Here is an 18,740-nt window from a genome sequence, read left to right on the forward strand (position 1 = left end):
AGCAGCATACTTGGGATGTGCAGTGACTGATAAGTTTCTTGTTGATGTGATGCTTTGCTGGAAATCAATGCTGAGTTCACCTCTCCAGCTGCAGAGGCAACACACCGCTATGCAAGTTCTTGGGACTATTGAGAAATGTATGGCCTCTGTTATCTGATAACTTGTAGGGCTAGATAGCTACAGGGCAGTTGACAATCTTTTGGCTGTCACGATGGAAACACTGTGGCTATTAAAAGATGTTGCTCCTGTATCTTAGAAGAGCGAAATAGGCAAAATAGTTGGAGTTTTCCAGATACAGAGTTCCTTAAACGCTGGTTTTCTTCAAAGCAATTTGGAAAGTTACCCTCCCAAAAGGACAGACTTAAATCAATGGTCATGGGTCACCTTCCTTCAAAGTCCTTTAGGTGGTTGCAGAAAGGACTGTGGTTGCTGTGATTAGCATGGCTATCTTGGCCTCCTCTGGACTGGATGTCCTGGCTTCCATTGAGCTCTTAACCAGTGGAACTGAAGAAGCTCTTGATTTTACCTTTCTCTGTGGTAACCTTGAAGAAGGGCTTTGCACACAAGACCCCACAAAATTGCCAGTCTCCCCAGAGATGTTTTCAATGGATCAAAGATTGCTGTGGCTGGTGTGACTGCAGCAGGGTCCCAAAAGGTTGCATACTGTGATGGAAAATTATTTCTACAGCATCTGCCCAGTTTTTACCTCTAAGTGCTGCCAATGATTCTCTGTTCACTTCAGCAAACCACCACTACCAGGCTGGGCTTGTAGTTTGGCAGATGAACACATCATAGTGAACTGACAGGAACAGTAGGAATGGTGCTGGGGTAGAAGGATGCCTAGTAGCTGTGCAGTATGGCATTTTTACCTCAGCTGGAGTCATGAACAGTGTCTGCAGCATGGCCTGCCAGTCTTCATATCAATGACAATATAATGCAACTCTCAGAGAGGAAATGTTCTTCCAGGAGCTGCAGCTAGTCCTAGGCCTGCTTCTTATCACAGATTTCTAAATGGCACTCATGCAACAAACAGGTTCTGACCATAGCTGTTACTGTGTTTGTTTCCCTTGCATATAGTTTTGCTCCTGTACCTGGGCTACCAGGCTTCCTTCCCAAAATACCAGGGGAACTGATATGTGCACACAACAGTTATGACTCAGTGTAAGCCAAAGTCAAAGTGCTGAAGATGGGATTACTCCTGTGTCCTTAAAATATTTCAACAAATTCTCAGTTAAGCTTTCCCTGTGTATGGTAATTAAATAAACATGTAGGCAGAACTTATCTTCATAGTAAAAACAGCATCTGGCATTTGTGCATGTGAGTGTACATGTACTAAAAGTATTCACAAGGAGAGCTATTACCATGGTATCACATGCTAGCTGACTATATGGTAACTTCCCCAAAGCAACAGGACCATCTAGAAAAGCATCAGCTTGTATTGGTGCATCTCAGGGCACATTACAGAGCAGCAGACATGTGATGTGTGGTGCAATACCTTCTGTAATTTTGACCTTACCTCTTGTCATGCCAGCTAAACATCTTTCCCTTTTAGATAAGAAGTCTCTGTCCAGAGTTCAATAGATACAACTGGAGAAACAAAGACAACCTAAACAGGACAGAGAAGTCCTATTGCCATTTCACATCAGCAAAAAGCTGTTAAGTAAAAACTTTGCAAATCCTGCACAACTAAAAAAAAACCCCTCAAACTCCACAAAAAAACCCCAACTATGAGCTAGTCAAACTATATGAATTTCATCTAACCCTCCTGAGGCATTTACATGTGAATTGGTTAGGTAGTGAAAAGTTTATTGCTGGAAAGATACAAAGGCACAGTCTTACTCTGCATGCATTTTCATTTTGCTTTACAAATAAGGAAATGGGCCATTTTCCTTGGAAAAGCCTGTTGTTGAAACTGTTGTTTGACAACTGGAAATGCAAGTGGTTGAACAGAAAGCACAAGGATAGCTAGCTTAATTTCTCTAACCTACCCACACTATTAATTATTCAAATTTGTGAAAGTGTGCAACGTTGATTGTTACAGTGAATGTCACAACTTTTTTTCTTCCTTTCAGAAGGTGTTCCCATGATGTCCTTACAGCCAGTCAGCTGCTAACAACTGAAGGCAAGACAAGGACTTTCAGAAACTTTGTCCACAAAGACCACTAGGAATTTGATATCATAGCTTTGCAAAGCTAGTAAATATTTAAATGATGAGAAAGTAATTACTAAAGATTCTAATGTGTTCAGTGTGCATTTGCTGCAGTCCTATTTTGAACAAATCTTTTCCATGTTTTACATTTCTGCTCAAGGTGGCCTGGCTGCACATACACATCCTGATAGATCAGTCCTCAGCGCTCATATGCAAGCTCTCAGTTAGGTAGTTGAGGTTTAAAATGCCTTCTTTTGTAGGGGATCTTTTACAAGCCTGCTTGAGTTTACACAGTAATCAAGGAGCAGGGTGCATTTATACTTTTTTTGTGTGTGGAATCTGTACACTGGTTCAGTGGCAGGAGACTTGCAGTTACTTAAAAAAGGTATTTAGAAAAGACAAGACAATCCCCTCCAGCTTCTCTTTATGTATTTGGCTCTGTAGGGTTTCCTTGGGCCAAGGACTGCTCCTGGGAAAACCTGGGTAAAGAAACGTGTATTGCTTGTTTTAACAACACACTGCATGCTTTAAGACATCAAAAAAAGGGAGAAACGCATATCATATGATTTCTTCCTGTCTGCTGTTGTGCAACAGTCTACAAACTGTTTTTCACTCTAAATGCACGCTTTCAAGTTTACAAGCTAAAGCCATCAGGAACACAAGCTTTACAAAAGTTTAAGGGAGAATCTTGCATAACTCTTGCAGTTATTCACAGAATCATAGAATGGTAGGGGTTGGAAGGAACCTTTAGAGATCATCTAGTCCAATCCCTCTGCAGAAGCAGGTCACCTAGATCAGGTCGCATAGGAACATGTCCAGGCGGATCTGGAAGACCTCCAAGGAAGGAGACTCCACAACCCCTCTGGGCAGCCTGTTCCACTGCTCTGTCACCCTATTCTTCTCCTAGAAGCAAGTTTCCTGCTAAAAATCAAAGTCTGTCTACTCCTGGTTAGATGCAGACCAAGTCCAATTGTTAGCCTTTTAGTATCTCACCTGTGCTGCAACTCCCAGCCTTACAAACTATATTTTCCAGCAGACATCACTGGAACGCAATGTCTAGACATAAATATATGCATACCCATGAAAACGCTACACTAGTGGTAGAATACCTGACTCTTGAAGCTCGGCGGGAAAAGGTAGTTTTCAGATGTTAAATTATGGACGAATGAAAAGGACTTCTCTGGAAAAGCCTCGTGTACTGCCATGCCGCGGGGACCCTGCCTGGCAATGCTCCCTCACGCTTGCCCCATGTCGGCACCAGGGATGTTGTCCTACTTGCCGTCTTCCATGGAACCCACGGCGCAGTGGCCGAGGCTCTCCGGGGCAAGAGCTGTCTGCTGCCTGCTCTAACACCCCACCGAGTGCCGAGGTGTGCACACCCAGGGCTGGCACCCAGCGTTTGGCACCTGGGGCCAGACACTGCTGGCCGCACAATCCCGCCGACCTGACCTAAAAACAAGAGCCTTCAGCGGGAACACGGGATCGGGGCTGGGTCTGCAACTGCAAACACTGTTTTCGCTAGTTTTGTCCCCCTTTTTTCGCCAGATTTTGTTTTTCTTTACTCTGCCGGTTGCCAGCCTGAAGTCTACCCTCGGTGAAATTCCAAAGGGCTCGGTGTGCGTGCTGTCACTATCTCCAGCCTGCCGCCACTCGTAATAAACCTTTAGACAAACATTGCCCAACGTAGGGGCTTCCTTCGGCGATGCGGGATGCCCCCGCGCCGGCCTCACGCCGCCTTCGGGAGCTCTCGCCACCGATCACCCCCCGCCTTGCTCGCCTGGCCGCGGGGCCGACTGCCCCGGGTGACAGCAGCCGCTCCTGGGAGCAGGGGGCGGCCGGGATACGAGGGAGGGGACAGAACAGCTCGGGAGGGAGGGGGGTAGCCCCGAGGCCCCCCCGCCCCCGCCCGGATCCCGGGTCTGGCGGGAGGCGCGGCCCGGCGCGGCCGCCAATGGTCGCGGCGGGGCGGGCACGGCCGCGGCGGCTATAAGATGGGCCGCCGGGGCTAAACGCCGTCGGGACGAGGAGTTGGCAGGGTTGCGGTCCTTGTCGAGCGAGGTGAGCGGGGCAGGCTGTCTGGTAAGAGAGCGTGGAGTGGGGGCCGGCGGGCCTTGGCGCTCGCTCTCTGTCCTGCGGCGGGGTGGCTCCCACTGGGAAGGAGCCGCCATTCCTGCCGCTTCCTGGGAGGCGGCCGCCCGCGCACTGGCCCCGCCGACCGAGCTTGTTTACAATCGCAGCTGAGGGCCTCGCTCCCAGGACGGGCAGGGGCCTCGGGTCAGCGCATGGGGCCTCTGGGAAAGGCTCAGCGTGGATAGAGGCGGTCGGCCTGGCTGCTCGCGCGTCTACCTTCGGGGGGCTTGATTGCGGGAGCGCGGTTTGTTCTTTCTGTCCCAGGGCCGGCCGGTGAGCAAGCGGGGGGACGCGCAGTCTGAGCGAGCGGGCTCGTTTCGGGCCTGGCGTTGCCCGCCGTGCTCCGGGCTGTGGCGTGAAGGGCGGCTTGCCGGCGCCTTGCCGTGCCTGACCACTCTTTCTCCCTTCTCCTCAGATCTGCCACCATGAATCTCTGCCTGACCACGCTCGCGTTCTGCTTGGGACTGGCCTTCGGTGCTCCCAGAGGAGACCCCGACCTGAACAGCCACTGGCAGCTGTGGAAGTCGTGGCACAAGAAGGAGTACCATGAGGTGAGCGCGCTGGCATGCGTGCCTGACTCGACAAACACCGGGCTGATCGAGCACGGATGGGCCCTGCCAGCTGAGTCATCTCTGCTTTGTGTGAACGCTGTCTATGGGCAAGATAATTGGCCTCTTCCTAGGTCTGCCTGTGTTTGCGTACTGACTCGGCAGTATTGTACTCCTTGTTTTTGTGAAGGTGGCAAAAAGACCCACTTCTTAAATAGCATTGAGACTTCCCACTTGTACAAGTGTACGAGTCATAACACAGCATGTTATTGTGCAAAGTGAGCTTTGTTTAAACTGTTTTCTCTAAGTGTGATGTTTTCTGGCCCCTCAGAGAGAGGAAAGCTGGAGAAGACTGGTGTGGGAGAAGAATCTGAAAATGATTGAACTCCATAATCTGGATCACACATTGGGAAAACATAGCTACAAGTTGGGAATGAATCAGTTTGGTGACATGGTATGTATAAAGGCATGAAAGATACAGTTCTAAACAGTGGTGTGTAGTAGGCAGTGATTGCGTATGATTTTTTTTTTTTTTCTGTTTTCCAGACTAATGAGGAGTTTCGACAGCTAATGAATGGCTATGCACACAAGAAGTCAGAAAGGAAGTACAGAGGATCCCAGTTTCTTGAGCCCAGCTTCCTGGAGGCACCACGATCAGTAGACTGGAGAGAGAAGGGATATGTCACTCCAGTCAAAGATCAGGTAGGTATTCTCTGGTGGTTTCTTAACCAGTTATAGGTTCAGTTTCCTGAATGCAGCTTCCACAGAGGAGAAATGATGCAACTTGCCTAATGAAGCCTGGTGCAAGCTTACTAAGTTACTATTTTGCTATAATTGCTGTACCCCCTTATGACTTTCTTTTTCTTAGGGCATTTCATACTGAATGTCTATGAACTGTAGCATCTTCACTTGTACATGCTAAGAGCGTTAAAACGTGGTTGGTCTTGCAGCTTTTATGTTTTCTGTTGATCTGTGGTGAGGGAACTACTAATCTGCCCAGATTTGTAATTTGTGGTTTCATTTCTCACATCAGGGTCAGTGTGGCTCTTGCTGGGCTTTCAGCACAACAGGAGCTCTTGAAGGGCAGCACTTCAGAAAAACTGGCAAACTTGTTTCGCTGAGTGAACAGAATCTGGTGGACTGCTCTCGCCCTGAAGGAAATCAAGGTTGTAGTGGTGGTCTCATGGACCAGGCTTTCCAGTATGTGCAGGATAATGGAGGGATTGATTCAGAGGAATCCTACCCATACATTGCAAAGGTAAGTGTAGTAGTTGAGCTTGTATTGCAGGTGTTGTGTCTTTTCTGTGGATAGATTACATTGGGGAATTCATACCTAGAAATGAAGATGTCCAAGCAGTAATCGGTACTTCAATTCTTCCTGTTTCATCTTTCCCAAAGAGACTAGAATGACTACTGTCTCCATTAGGAATTGTTTAGTGTGCTGGTCTTAGAGGTCAAAATCTTAGAAGACCAGTTGAAAAAACTAGAACAAATACTCTTATTTCTCCCCCTCCTTGCTGCCTTCCTATGTGATATCATGCCTTGTCTTTGTTGACACACCAAACCAGGACCTGTCAGGAGTGCTACTTAGTTGTAGGGGTGCAACTCGGCTGTGAGGCTAACTGGGCTGTCATGGAGTTGCAACCTGTGGACCAGATAATCCTTGCTGCTACTGTGATTATTTTTTTTTTTCTTGGATTTTTTAGCAATAGTTGTTGGCAGTGCCTTAAGTTGTGATTCTGGACTAAATGTGCATAAATGCAGGTAATAGAATTCTAAAATGTCCCAGAAAGTTACAGCTAAAGAGCTCCCAAAAGTTACAGACATGAGAGGACAAAAGAGTAGTAGTAAATTGGTATCACTTGAGAGCCCATGCTCTGGGTTTTTCACCACCTGAGGTTGTGCTCACTATAGAGTATCTTTCCTTGTAGCCTGTTTTATGTTGATTGAATGTGCAATAGTGATGCCATTTGTTGTGAGCAACATGGAAGCATTTGGATTTGAGTTTCCATTCACCTACATCCCTGTAATCTCAATTTTTTTTTTCTAATCTTTGCTCTTCCAGAGGCCACAAATGGTACTGTTACTCACCGAGTACAAAAAGTAAGCCACTGAGGTGTACTGTGTGCCTTTGGTTAGGGGAGATTCAATCTAAATACTAGTCTTGCCACAGAAGTAAGAAAGGAATGAGCTTATTGCAGCCTGTTTCATTTTTTACACTGCCTGACTTCAAAACCAGACCTTACTCCTGAGGTGAATGCCCATGGCACCAACAGTTCAGATTTCATTGTGGGGAAAAAACAAAACAGGAAGAAGCACAAAATACATGAACACTCTATTTAAGGTCATATACAAATTACTAACTTCCAAAGCATTCTGAACAGTTTTTCAGTCCATGACAGACTAAAATTGTGGATTTTAAGTGCTTGCTCAATGAGCAGTTTCTGAATTGCTTTGTAATTAATGAATACTTGGCTCTCTTCCATTGCCCATTATTGCATTCAGGTTTGGTTTTCTGATTTTTTTTTTTCCTGGCCACCAAAAAAGGCAGGATTCCAGGATGTGATGGTCCTTTGCAGCCCATAAAGTTTTCCTTTTGGGCCCTACTGTCCTTTGTTTTTTCTGTATCTTTGAGAAACTTGAAGCAGCTTCTGTGTTCTCCCTCTGCTCTTTCTCTGTTGAAGCAGTTGGAGTATCTTCAGTCCCTTGTCTTTAAGGAAGCAAAGTCGCAGAATGTCTGGTAGCTCCTGTGCTCACCTGTGTCTTAAGTGGAGAACTATGTAATAACTAGAGCTTGCTTTATTTAGGATGATGAAGACTGTCGCTACAAGGCAGAGTACAATGCTGCTAATGACACGGGCTTTGTTGACATCCCTGAAGGACATGAAAGAGCTCTCATGAAAGCAGTAGCAGCCGTGGGTCCAGTGTCTGTTGCTATTGATGCAGGACACACTTCATTCCAGTTCTACCAGTCAGGTGGGGATTTGTTTGTGACTTACATGCAAAGAACTGTTCTTTCTGAATACTCAGTATTTGTTACCCTTCAGTTCTCCAGGTGGAAAAAAAACCCAACAACTATGGTTGTGACGTGGGACAAAATCAGGAGTCCTTTTAGCTCTAGTCCAGGTTCTCCACACTTGTACTTTTCTTGCATATGTGTATATGTGTCTTAGTTTCTGCCACAATACACTTAACTTGTGAATTTTCTCTGACTGTCAAGAGTCTGTGCAACATCCATTTGAATATTTAAAGCTTCCGGTGAAGGAAAAGAGAAGAGTTTTCAGCAGATGAGCTTGTTCATGTGTGAATTTCTGCCTCTGCAGGTATCTACTATGAACCAGACTGCAGTAGTGAAGACCTGGACCATGGAGTTCTGGTTGTAGGTTATGGCTTTGAAGGGGAAGATGTAGATGGGAAGAAGTACTGGATTGTTAAGAACAGGTAAGATTTCTGTGTGCTGTGTACCCTTTTGGGGGTTGGGCAGAAGGGAAGTTAGTTTGTCAATTGTAGTGGCAGATGAGGAGGCTACAGTAATAAAATCTGTATGTGAGAAATCTGGAGACTCTATGACAGAAGTTGAACCTGACTCATGCTGCTGGCAGATAGGATAGGCCCAAAGCAGCAAACTCGTTCTTTTGCTTTTTCAGTTAATTCAAGGGAGCTCAGTACTGGAGCAGCCCATGAAGGTAGTAGATGTTGAAGTGGTGGTGCAGAGGGACGTGGGAGGAAATTAAGTTGTGGGAGTGTGCAGTATTTTTTTGGAAATGAAGAGTGCTGCTGACTTGTGTGAAATAGGGTAGCACTTGGGACATGAAGTCCCAAGTTAAAGGGAAAACTATGAATTCATGCCAGAGGGCACATCACATGAGCTTGTCTCATGTGCTCAGTGTTACTGGGACACTACATTCAACTGTTGCTTGCTGTCTGGTCTTTTTAAATTGGCTGAGATCAGTATCTGAGCTTCAGGCACCTGTAATCCAGGATTGCATGTCAAGGTCTCCACCTAGTGAGAGGATGGCTGCACCCTTTATTTCTGTAAGCTTGTGGTTCCTCTTCTGCAACGTTCATTTCATTGCTGGAAAGCATCTTAGTTTGGCTGCAGCTATCTTGACTTTTCCTCACAAATGAGGAAGGCAGCAGTTTTTAATTTAAATGGTTGTGGAAGGGTTAAACAAATGTCTTCTGAATATGAAAACAAAATCTTTACTTCTGTTTTCAGCTGGGGTGAGAAGTGGGGTGTCAAAGGATATATCTACATGGCCAAGGACAGGAAGAACCACTGTGGAATAGCAACGGCTGCTAGCTATCCACTTGTTTAATTTGAAGACTGAACATTTCAGTGCAAGAGGGGATTTAAACTAAATTGACCAAACCCACATTCATACATGTGGTAGACTTGTAGCCTTCAAAAGTCGACTTGATTTTTTTCAAACTTTTGAAGAAATGTTTTACATGTTGGTGACATGCCACTTGTCTTAAATTAATGTAAATGTTGGTATGTAAACAGCTTGTATTATTGCTGGCTTATAACTGCTTAGTCTAATGGATTCTTCTTTGTATTTTCCTTTTTTAAATTGCGATGTGCCCAAAGGTTTACTTTTTAAATAAATGCTTCAGTTTCAGTGTATACAGATGACTTAGCTTTTTGGTCTGTTTTTTCTACTTGGGGCTCTTAACAAATAGGCATTCTCTTACTAATTGAAAACTATGTGCATCAGTTAATGTAATGCAACCCTGTCTGAGATTGTTTCACAGCTGTTACAGGGATTGTATTTGTGATCACATATGAGAAGTGGGAAAAGTTCTTTATCAACAAAAATAGAAGTGACTGAAAGTTTTTGGCGCTCATTCTTTAAAACTATTTCCTTGCAGAATATGTAAGTGAGCTTTGCCCAAGTCCCATGACCCAGAGGTAATACTAACTTGTTTCTCCTACTTACTAACAAAGATCTTCAGTCTTTTCATGTCCTGCATGCAGCATTTGATCTTCATTTAGCTTTAATATACCATCAGTGTTTTCTTTCTAACTACACTGCTCTAAGTAGAGCAATTGTCCTCATCTGAGAATATCGGGAACACCCAAAGTCCCTGGGCTGTTCAAAGATAAAGCTCTTGTTTCTTTAGATATGTAGGTCACTACATACTGTTTTTGCTAGCTTTGACTGGGGAAAGAAGTGGTAGGGTGGTAGAGCAGAATGCCGTTTCTATGGAAATTGCAGTTGGGCCACTCTTAATCCCTTGTTACTTGATGGCTGGCTGAACTGTGACTTACATTGTGCCCTGTACCTCCTCTTTTGAGGGGACTCTTCTCTGCAGGTGTATCTGCTGCTGAAACAGGATTACTAGTAGTTGTTTAGATGTTTCCAGTACCAGTATTTTCTGCCAATGAACTGATAATACCAAAACCAGCTTGGGTGGAAGAATGCCTTTTTTTTTTTCAGGTGCTGACTGCTCTGTCTTGCATTTTGGCTGGAGGGGAAGTGGGCTAGTTCTACAGCTTAACCAGCACCAGTGCAGAGTTTATGGGCCCCCAGATTTTTATTCACAGCGTCTTTCCCGAGTCCCAGAGCGAGGCACATAAGGGAACACTTGGGACTAAAGTTATGGAAGCCAAATTTCCTTATTGCAGGCAAAATAAGTCTTTAAAGGCTTCATTAAAGGAGTCATAAGGTATCAAACAAGATGAGGTAGTGAGAAGAACTGAAACTACTGTTCAGGTGTGAGTCTGTCATTGTGCTGCTGCTTCTATGTGAATTTTCACCTACATCTCCCTATAAGGCTGCTCTTTCAAAGGAAGAGACACCCTTAGCCCAGTGGCTATTTAACAAGCCACAGAGCAGAAATACCAGTTCAAATTTAGCTGCCACATTGACTTTGCTAATCCTGTTATGAAAAACATCCACCAAAACATCCACCGTACTGGGTGGAAGCTATGGAGGAAGTGAATATGGAGCTCAACTGGCAGTTCTCTGAAGGCTTATGTTCAGAAAGGGTGGTGATCTGTACATTCAAAATGGGAGGCAAGATCAAAATGCTGCCAGGGAAGCGACTGCATTAGCTCCTTATGCAGCGGCTGCTTTTCATTCTTGCTGCCCCAGAACTGGGGGTAGACAGAGACCTGTCCCTGAACAGTTTTTAATCCTGGAAGGTGACATCACTGTGAGCTTAGAAGCACTTAAGGTGCTGCTGGTTTTCTATATTGGTTGAAACAAGACAGAATATTTAGCATAGGGTGAAACCAGTTCAAAGCTTGCTAGGACTTGAACTGCTGCAAAAAGGGGCAGTAGGGAAAGGTGTTCGGTTACAAAGGCCAAGGTTAGTGAAAGTTGCTGTGGAAAACAAGGGGTTTTTTTATTAACAGATGAGAAATGAAAAGGAAATTACTTGGCAAAACATATGAATGGGAATGTAGCTCACAAATGAATCATCAACTGCTGATTTTTTTAGAAATAAAATGTGTTAATACAGCTGCTTGTGTGCATTAAAGCCTGCTGACTGTCCTGGCTGACCATCCTCTGTCCTGAGTGGAATAATCAAGAAGGGGACAGGGTAAGTCAGGTCATGCAGATAACTCAATATTTACACAGCTGTCTCAAGTAACAGCTTCACCCAGAATTGCCTTGCATGACACTGTGAACACGAAGATTTTATGTAAGTTGCAGCTAGGCACACAAGTAGAAATAAAAAACCTATTAGGTTTCAAGAATTGCATTCAATCTGGTTTTGTGATTCTACTGCAGTACTCATTATCTTCTGTAGAGCTATTTCATTTACTTTTAGAAGTACTATTTTAAAGCAGCAAATTATTCCATAATGGTATACGTTCTGTTTGGGAAAGTGTCATCTCTCTTCGGAGTTGTTCCTTTCTGAAGATAGGAAAAAACCACGCTACGCACGCATGAACAACTGAGTTGTTCCTAGAAAAGCTATGGGTAATTAAAGCCCTTGATAACTGCATTCTGTTTTTTTTCCCCCAGGCTTTCTTTGGGTTTATATTCCTGCTGGTACTTGAAGTTGCATTTATTACAAGATGTATTATTTTTAAAGATACTAGTGTGTGTGTGTGTGATACCAGTAAAATATCCGATATACCCCGCCCCAATCAGGCTCTGTCTAAGTTGCAGATACTGTTGTTAAAATAGTCTTTACACATAATGTGTGATTTGTGCATGGTGTTACAGCCATGGTAGATGGCAGGGTCTGTAACAGCCATAAAGCTCAGCAGTCATTGTTTCCTGCCATCTTCATTGTGAAAATGGACTGCTTATTTGAATTTGGGAAGAAAAAAGTGTTTGGGTTTGGTTTCCCTTTGCTAGTGCTTGTTAGATAGATTGTGCTTGTCTGAAAGGCCTCAACAATTTCTCTAGTCTGCCTGGTACAGTTTCAGTATCAGTTATGAGTTTCTGAAGAAACTGCTCTTGAGGCAAGGAAACCCATGAAAATATATGATTCCACTTACACATTAAGTGCCTATTGTTTAAACTCCAGCAAGAAATGAATTTAACTGTCATGTAGTTAACTATTTGCCCTTTAAAAACACTCATTTTTTTCACCTTATCTGTTACTGCTATATAGAATGGAATTTTATTTTGGTTTTTTTTTAATGTGCATTATTTCATATTTTCCAACATGAAATCCATTTTAAAACCTTAACAGTGGAATAAATTAGCAGTGGAATGTATCACCCTAGGTAATTCATGCAGGAAGCTAGGTTTCAAAATATTTTGAACAACTACAGCAATAAACAATTTGTCATCTCACTCTGTTGAAACCCTACAGACGAGCCAAATGTGTGATGAGTTGTATCAGTGAAGTTTTACTATAGTGAATAATTAACGGATGGTCTGAATAAAGGCACTTGGCAAACACATCATTCTGAGGTAATCAGAGGTATAGGAAAATGGGAATATCCACTTAAAAAAAACAAGAAGGGAAAACATCTGGTTTCTGAACATCGGTTAAGCAATGTTTGCTCTTTAATTAATCTCCTTGATGAAATTAAAAAAATCCTGCCACATATCTCTTAAGCTTAATACCAGTTAATCAGTTTTAACACATTAGACGTAAGCTGCAGTTTCTGGCTATTAACCAAGGAATTGAACATAACCTGATGGCTGTGATAATGTGAACTGATCCATCTGTTTTCTAGACTGAGAGCCCATTTTGAATTGCAGTCCATCGCAATATCATTCACTCTGTCGGAAACTCATCATGGGACATGCTAAGACTTAACTAATGTACTGTTTTGAAGAATCGTTTAAGATGGAATACCTAATGAGGATGTTTTCTCTTATCCTGTAACCAGAGCTTTATCATATTATTCGTGACATTTCAAGTAAGTGCAAGGTCACCTTAAGCATTTGCAAGAAAGGATAAAATCAGACACAACACTTCATTTGCAAGGGTTCAGTGCACAACGTGGAACTTAGATGACATTCACTAAGGCTCATTAGAAAACAGACAAGGAGCCCAACCTGAAACTTCACTTGGGAGAGAAGAAGAGTTGGCTACATGGTGGAGACCTGACCCATGAATTGATTAGTTTAAATATATTGGGGGCCTTGGAAGAAACCACCTTCACTTGTGTTCATGTGGAACATGACTCCTTTATTTCTTTTTTTTCCCCATGAAAAATTGCATGAACATTTTTTTCCCAGTAATCTTGAAATTTTGTTTCTGCAGCAGTTTTTCTTTCCATCATGCTAATGTCTGTCGAAGAGCTGCCACCAAAGAAACCATGAAGGTCTGCATTTATAAAGATATACTGGATTCTTTTAAAAGTGCTGCTGCTTTGTTTTGTTCACTTACAGTTCTTACCACTTCCAGACATCCAAAACCTACTTCTGAGTGAAACCCAATAGCCTTTCCCAACAAAATGATGCTGGGAAACACGTTTTAGAAATACCAACGTGTGTTGTCAGGTGTGGTGCAGCAGCTATGGTACCTGTTACCTTATGTTCTGCAGTTGTTCTGGTTTTGAAGCACAGTTCCCTTTCCAGCCACCTTCAGAAGATGGTTCTAGGTAGAGCTAGCTTTGTGAGGGCCTCCAGGGAAAGACTGTGGTTGGACTGAGATCTGAGCAAGGAAGAGATGATTTTCCAGCCTGGGAAGGGTAGTTAATATGCTTAGTGACATCTGAGCCAGTTGGACTTTCATCTGGAATTAACTTTGTGTTTCAGAGTTCTTTGTCTATGTTAATATGTGTTCCTCCAGGGAAGAGTGGTTTAGGTGTGCTCTCCTGGGGTGCCACTGAGGGCTCTCTGAGGCTGTTAAAACTATTTATGTATCTGCTAGGGAAAATTAGTCTGGGGAGCCACAGTGGAAATATTCCAAGTTCTGGTTGTAATGATTACATTTATTTAAAAAAAAAACCTACTGAAAGCTGCCTGAACAGCATTCATGCAGTAACATAAAGCTTTAAAGTAAATGCTGGGCTGTTAGATGCTCAAAACCACCTTTAGGGTATCGAGGAAGTTGGTGCCAAAATGGAATGTCGAAAACTCCCTGAGGCTTTAGCACATATCTTGGAACATGCTTGCTTTTTCCAAAAGTCAAATGCAATAAAGGTGGCTTCAGAGCTGCCAAGTCACAGGTGTTTTTTCCCATTTAAAAGTAAGTATATCTCACATATCAGTTTATGAGACTGGTATCAAGGAAAAAACCTAGATAGGGCTGCTCACAGAACTCTCAAAACAATTAATTGCTGAGCCTGAAGGTGCCCAGTTTTGTTAGATATATGTATGGTCAAGCACATAACCACAATCCTTCATCATAACAGCAATGCAAGAAATGTGAAAGCAAGTTCTTGTCAATAGCCTTCCTAAAATTCCTTCTGCTCAGCCATGTTTACTAGCATTGCCGTTTGCTCTCCTCATTCAGGCATGAAGCACTGGCTGACAGCAGGGGTGTTTTTGGAATAGGAAATATATACTGAAAACAACAGCTGTGATGTGAAATTGCATTGGCTTTTGGATATTTATGATAACAGTCTCCTGCAGTTGAAAGAAGCTTCTCCCTGTGTTTATGCAGAAATTACTATGCCTCGTGCCAAGGTTAAGACCAAGTACTGCTGCCATTTTGCTATTAGTTGCTTGCTAGTCACGGGAAGAATTGGAGGGGATCTGTGTTTTCTGATTCAGTGCTGTTAGGAGGTTTGATCACGTTTACCTCACAATATAATAGAGCACTTCAGAAGCAAACTCGTAGTCACAGGATGCCCATGAAGAATGGTTATGAAGTGTTACTTCAGTTGCAGTGCTTCTAGACATTTCCACAAACTTTATAGTCCCATTTTCTTAGGCAATCTGTAAACCAAAAAGCAAGAGAACCTCTCCCCTTACCAAGTTTTTAGTCTAAACTGACACACAGCTGAAGAGTAGGAGAGAAAAAAGGCTGGAAGTAGCCATGCTGCCTGCCAGAGGCCATGCAGATGCTTAGTAGCTGTGTGTGTGCATCTGAGAGAAGACTATCCTTCTACTCTGGCTTTGTTTTCTCTCACTGTAGCTGCAAGAGAGCTAAAAGGTAAACATCTCCACTATTTTTCTTTGACCAAGTTTAAATTCCAGGTCTCCATTTGCCTGTATGGCCCTTTCCCTTCCATTTATCCTCCCAGCTTTCTCTTCATGTGAGCAGCTTCCTTTTTCTCTTGCTGTGCTGGAATAATAAATCACACTGAGTTGTTAAAAGAGGGAGGAAAATGTCCATGCAGGAACAAAACAGGAAGCCAGGCAATCAGAAGGGCAAAAGACAAGATAGCATGCTGCTCGTTAGGGAAGTGCTGAGCAGGCCACTGTCTCAGAGTTGTTCTGTTCACAGCACGTGATGAAAAGGCCAGTGCTGCAGCAGCTGGGCATGGGGAGAAGTTGACTTCATTCTTTCCTGGGCCTGTGCTGACAGTGCATTTGAGCATAATACTGAATCAATGAGGCATGATGAAGAGTCATGCCCAGGGCTGGGATTAGGCTGGCCTCACACTTTCAACCAAGCACAGCTGATCAGGTTAATGAGTGGGTCTATTATGTCCACCATAGAGGCATCTCCTCAAAAGTGATAAAATATTCACCGGTGCTCAGCAGCTGACAAGAACACTTAGGCCAAGCTCTGTTTATGTGTAAACATCTAACTCTCCTGGCCAACACCCTCTGCAAGCTAGGCTGCCAAACTCCCTTCATCCATTGTAGTGTCCAGCACTCAAAAAGCTGCTACAGAAAGTCTGCTGAGCTCCTGAAGAACAGGATCCTACAAAACCACGATACAAAGCATTGCATTGGATGAGAGCAACTCCTCCTCCCTGCCCTCCCACAGAAGGATCTCAGTGGGAAAACTTGCCTCCATGAAATATTAAAATCAGCTCAGTGGAATCAGATCACATGCTTGGCTTGAGGTTTTTGTTTTTCTGTTTTGTGAAACCACATCTGTGTTTCCAAAAAGCTAGGAACAAAACCTGAAAGTATTTTCAGGAGCAGTGCATGGGGGTTGTATTGTCCATGATGACATGGGTTTTCTACCTCTGAGTAACTGTTTGTATGCAGGTCCTCTGTCTCTGTGTTAATTTTGTTTCTTGCTTTACCTTCACTGGGGCCTTGGATATCTCTGTAAAACAGATTATTTTCTCTTTGCAGTCTTGCAGGAGTTAATGTTTTTATCATCTTTCCCCTTGTTAATCCCCTTGTTCTGTTCCATAGGTACCAAGGATACTTTTCTCACCATAAGCCTGAGTAGTATAATCTATGTAAACTAAGAGGTCTTTGCTCTCTGTAATTAGCCTGAAGTGTATGTGCTTCCATTTTACAAATGAAGTTGTGCCTGTTTCTTCCAGAGACATCAGTTGGCTTTAACAAAAAAATCCAGCATACATTTTGTGGAAAATGGAACCAGGTACCAACTTACGATAGAAACGCTCAAAGACTCATCTGATCCAGTGTTTCAAACAGCGTCTCCATTTCAGCTGCTTTGCTTTCTCAAAGCAGAGTGAGCTATGGGGGATCCAGGATCAGCTCCCTGCGGTGCTGGGCTGGCTGGGCAGCAGCACAGGCAAGCTGGTTGCAGGGAGGCTGCCAGACCCAGGTCTGGCCGCCTGCCAGACGCAACCTGTTTTCTGATCCCCCATCTTGTGATTGCAGTCACAAGACCTACTCTTTGCAGCTGGCTGCTCAGGCTAACTTAATTTCCAAACTAATTAGCGAACAACAGCTCATTTAATAGAGACTGGTGGTGTTTCTGTGTTTTCTTGTGTTATCAGATACCACCAGGTTTAAGTAGTTGCCTTTCATTTTGCATCTGAAATAGGTGCAAAGGTGCCTTGAATTTGGAAATGGGAATTAGGTTTGGCAACAAGTTGGAAACCGGTGCTTTAAGAATGGTCATGTTTGTTATATACCTGGTACAATACAATAGTATACTTTCAACATCCTCTTCCAAAAATAATAGGAAATTAAGCTATCATTAGTTTATGCATAATTTTACAATGTCTAGAAAGCATAAAACGCACATGTGTGAACGAATATTTAAATGAAAGTCTCTTCCTTCAGGTACTTGATGTTTCCGCCTATTTTCAATTTTTTATCATGCTAATGATTGTCTGGGGAATAATATCAGGTGACATCTTATTCTGTAAGCAGAGCCAGAGCACCTTTGTCATGAGCACTGCTCCATGCCAGCTTCTCTGCTTCTCCCGACAGTGCTAACAGCAGCTAGTGGTGTATCCTTTTTCTCACCTCTCCAACCACTAAATACAGTGTCTGGATTCTTGAGGGGGGGGGGGGAGCAGTGGGAGAGATGAAAAAGTAAGAAAGAAAAGCTCCATCTTGTTTTCTCAGCTGACCATGAAGGGAAGTTCTGGCCTAGTAGTGCAAGCACTTTGTAGGTAGTGACCCCACCACCACAGACACCCTGTGGTTTTGTCAGAGCTCTCTGGAGAAATGGTCTGAGCTGGTATTGCACTGGGAAGGGAAGCTTTAAACTCTGTCCTGAGGGTCTAAGAAGGCCTCTGTAGAGCAAGCAGTCTGATTGCAGGATTATATGAGATGAAGCAGAGAACATGTACCTAGGAAAACAATGTAGGTGCTGTAGGTCAGAGTGGGACTCTGACAAAGAAAATCCATGATTCATACTGAAGAAAGTTGCTGCTTTCTTAATCTGTATTTGGGGTTTGCATGGGTTGCTTATACAGGAAAGATACTGATCTCTTTGTAGATACCAGCCATGCAGCAGCCCACAAATTGTGAGCTTTATAATTTCAGCATCAACAGCCACCCAAACTGCAGTTGTTTGTCAGACAGGCGACCCAGCATTAGTGATTCCACTAACAGGTGCTTCTGGTGCAAATTCAGCTGGAAAAAAAAACCCAAACAAACCATGGGAAGGCTAGCAGCTGGGATTACATGCAGGTTCTGCTGTGAAATCAAATGAAAGTAACTCAAGTGCTGCTATGTTGGCACTGAATGACTGACACATTGTAATACACAGATCTATAGTTTAACTCTCAGCACAAGAACACAGATACTAGTCATTTGGACTGTGTATACCCACCACAATGCAAACTTTCTGTCAGCATTTCCCTGAAAAAGAGTTGTTGTTAGAGGTCCTTGATTACACTGGGGTGTACCAAGTCCCCTGTTCATCTCTCTTGGCTCCTTGGAAAAAAGACCAGGTTACAAGAGGTCTTTCTTCTGAGACAATACTGGGATTGTTAGTTTACTAGATTAACCTCTAATTTTACTTGGGTTTAGGTTTCTGGTTTAAAAATTCAATGGAGTTTCTCAGTAGATTGGTGACATAACAACTATTTGTGTTCCTTTACAGAAATACAGAGAGAGACAGAGTAACTATATATGTATAAACATATATATGCGCACACATACATTGTGTCCATATTTTGTTTGCAGGAAAATTCTAACTAGGTTTCATAGTTG

The 18,740-nt window shown here is 43.4% G+C and overlaps 1 protein-coding gene across 3 annotated transcripts; it reads left to right on the plus strand.

The window, feature by feature from the left end:
- Positions 1-4,121: 4,121 nt before the first annotated feature.
- CTSL (cathepsin L) lies at positions 4,122-9,463 on the plus strand. 3 transcript variants are annotated; one of them, XM_062017796.1, is made up of 8 exons: positions 4,122-4,207; positions 4,695-4,830; positions 5,159-5,281; positions 5,374-5,529; positions 5,861-6,085; positions 7,635-7,803; positions 8,151-8,268; positions 9,047-9,463. In XM_062017796.1, the coding sequence occupies exons 2-8, from the start codon at positions 4,705-4,707 to the stop codon at positions 9,144-9,146; spliced, it is 1,017 nt and encodes a 338-aa protein (XP_061873780.1). In that variant the 5' UTR covers positions 4,122-4,207; positions 4,695-4,704; the 3' UTR covers positions 9,147-9,463. The 3 variants fall into 3 exon arrangements, with proteins under 3 accessions (XP_061873780.1, XP_061873782.1, XP_061873781.1); XM_062017798.1 differs by having other exon boundaries at positions 4,129-4,228; XM_062017797.1 differs by lacking the exon at positions 4,122-4,207 and adding an exon at positions 4,383-4,552.
- The last annotated feature ends 9,277 nt before the right edge of the window (positions 9,464-18,740 follow it).

The sequence above is a fragment of the Colius striatus genome, chromosome Z, assembly GCF_028858725.1.
Source record: "Colius striatus isolate bColStr4 chromosome Z, bColStr4.1.hap1, whole genome shotgun sequence".
Lineage (NCBI taxonomy): Eukaryota > Metazoa > Chordata > Aves > Coliiformes > Coliidae > Colius > Colius striatus.

Excerpts from the sequence above, each read along its gene's own strand:
- CTSL (XM_062017796.1), top strand. The coding sequence starts at position 4,705 with ATGAATCTCTGCCTGACCACGCTCGCGTTCTGCTTGGGACTGGCCTTC. Across the intron at positions 5,530-5,860 it reads TCACTCCAGTCAAAGATCAG|GGTCAGTGTGGCTCTTGCTG; the intron begins GTAGGTATTCTC and ends TTCTCACATCAG. Across the intron at positions 7,804-8,150 it reads ATTCCAGTTCTACCAGTCAG|GTATCTACTATGAACCAGAC; the intron begins GTGGGGATTTGT and ends CTGCCTCTGCAG.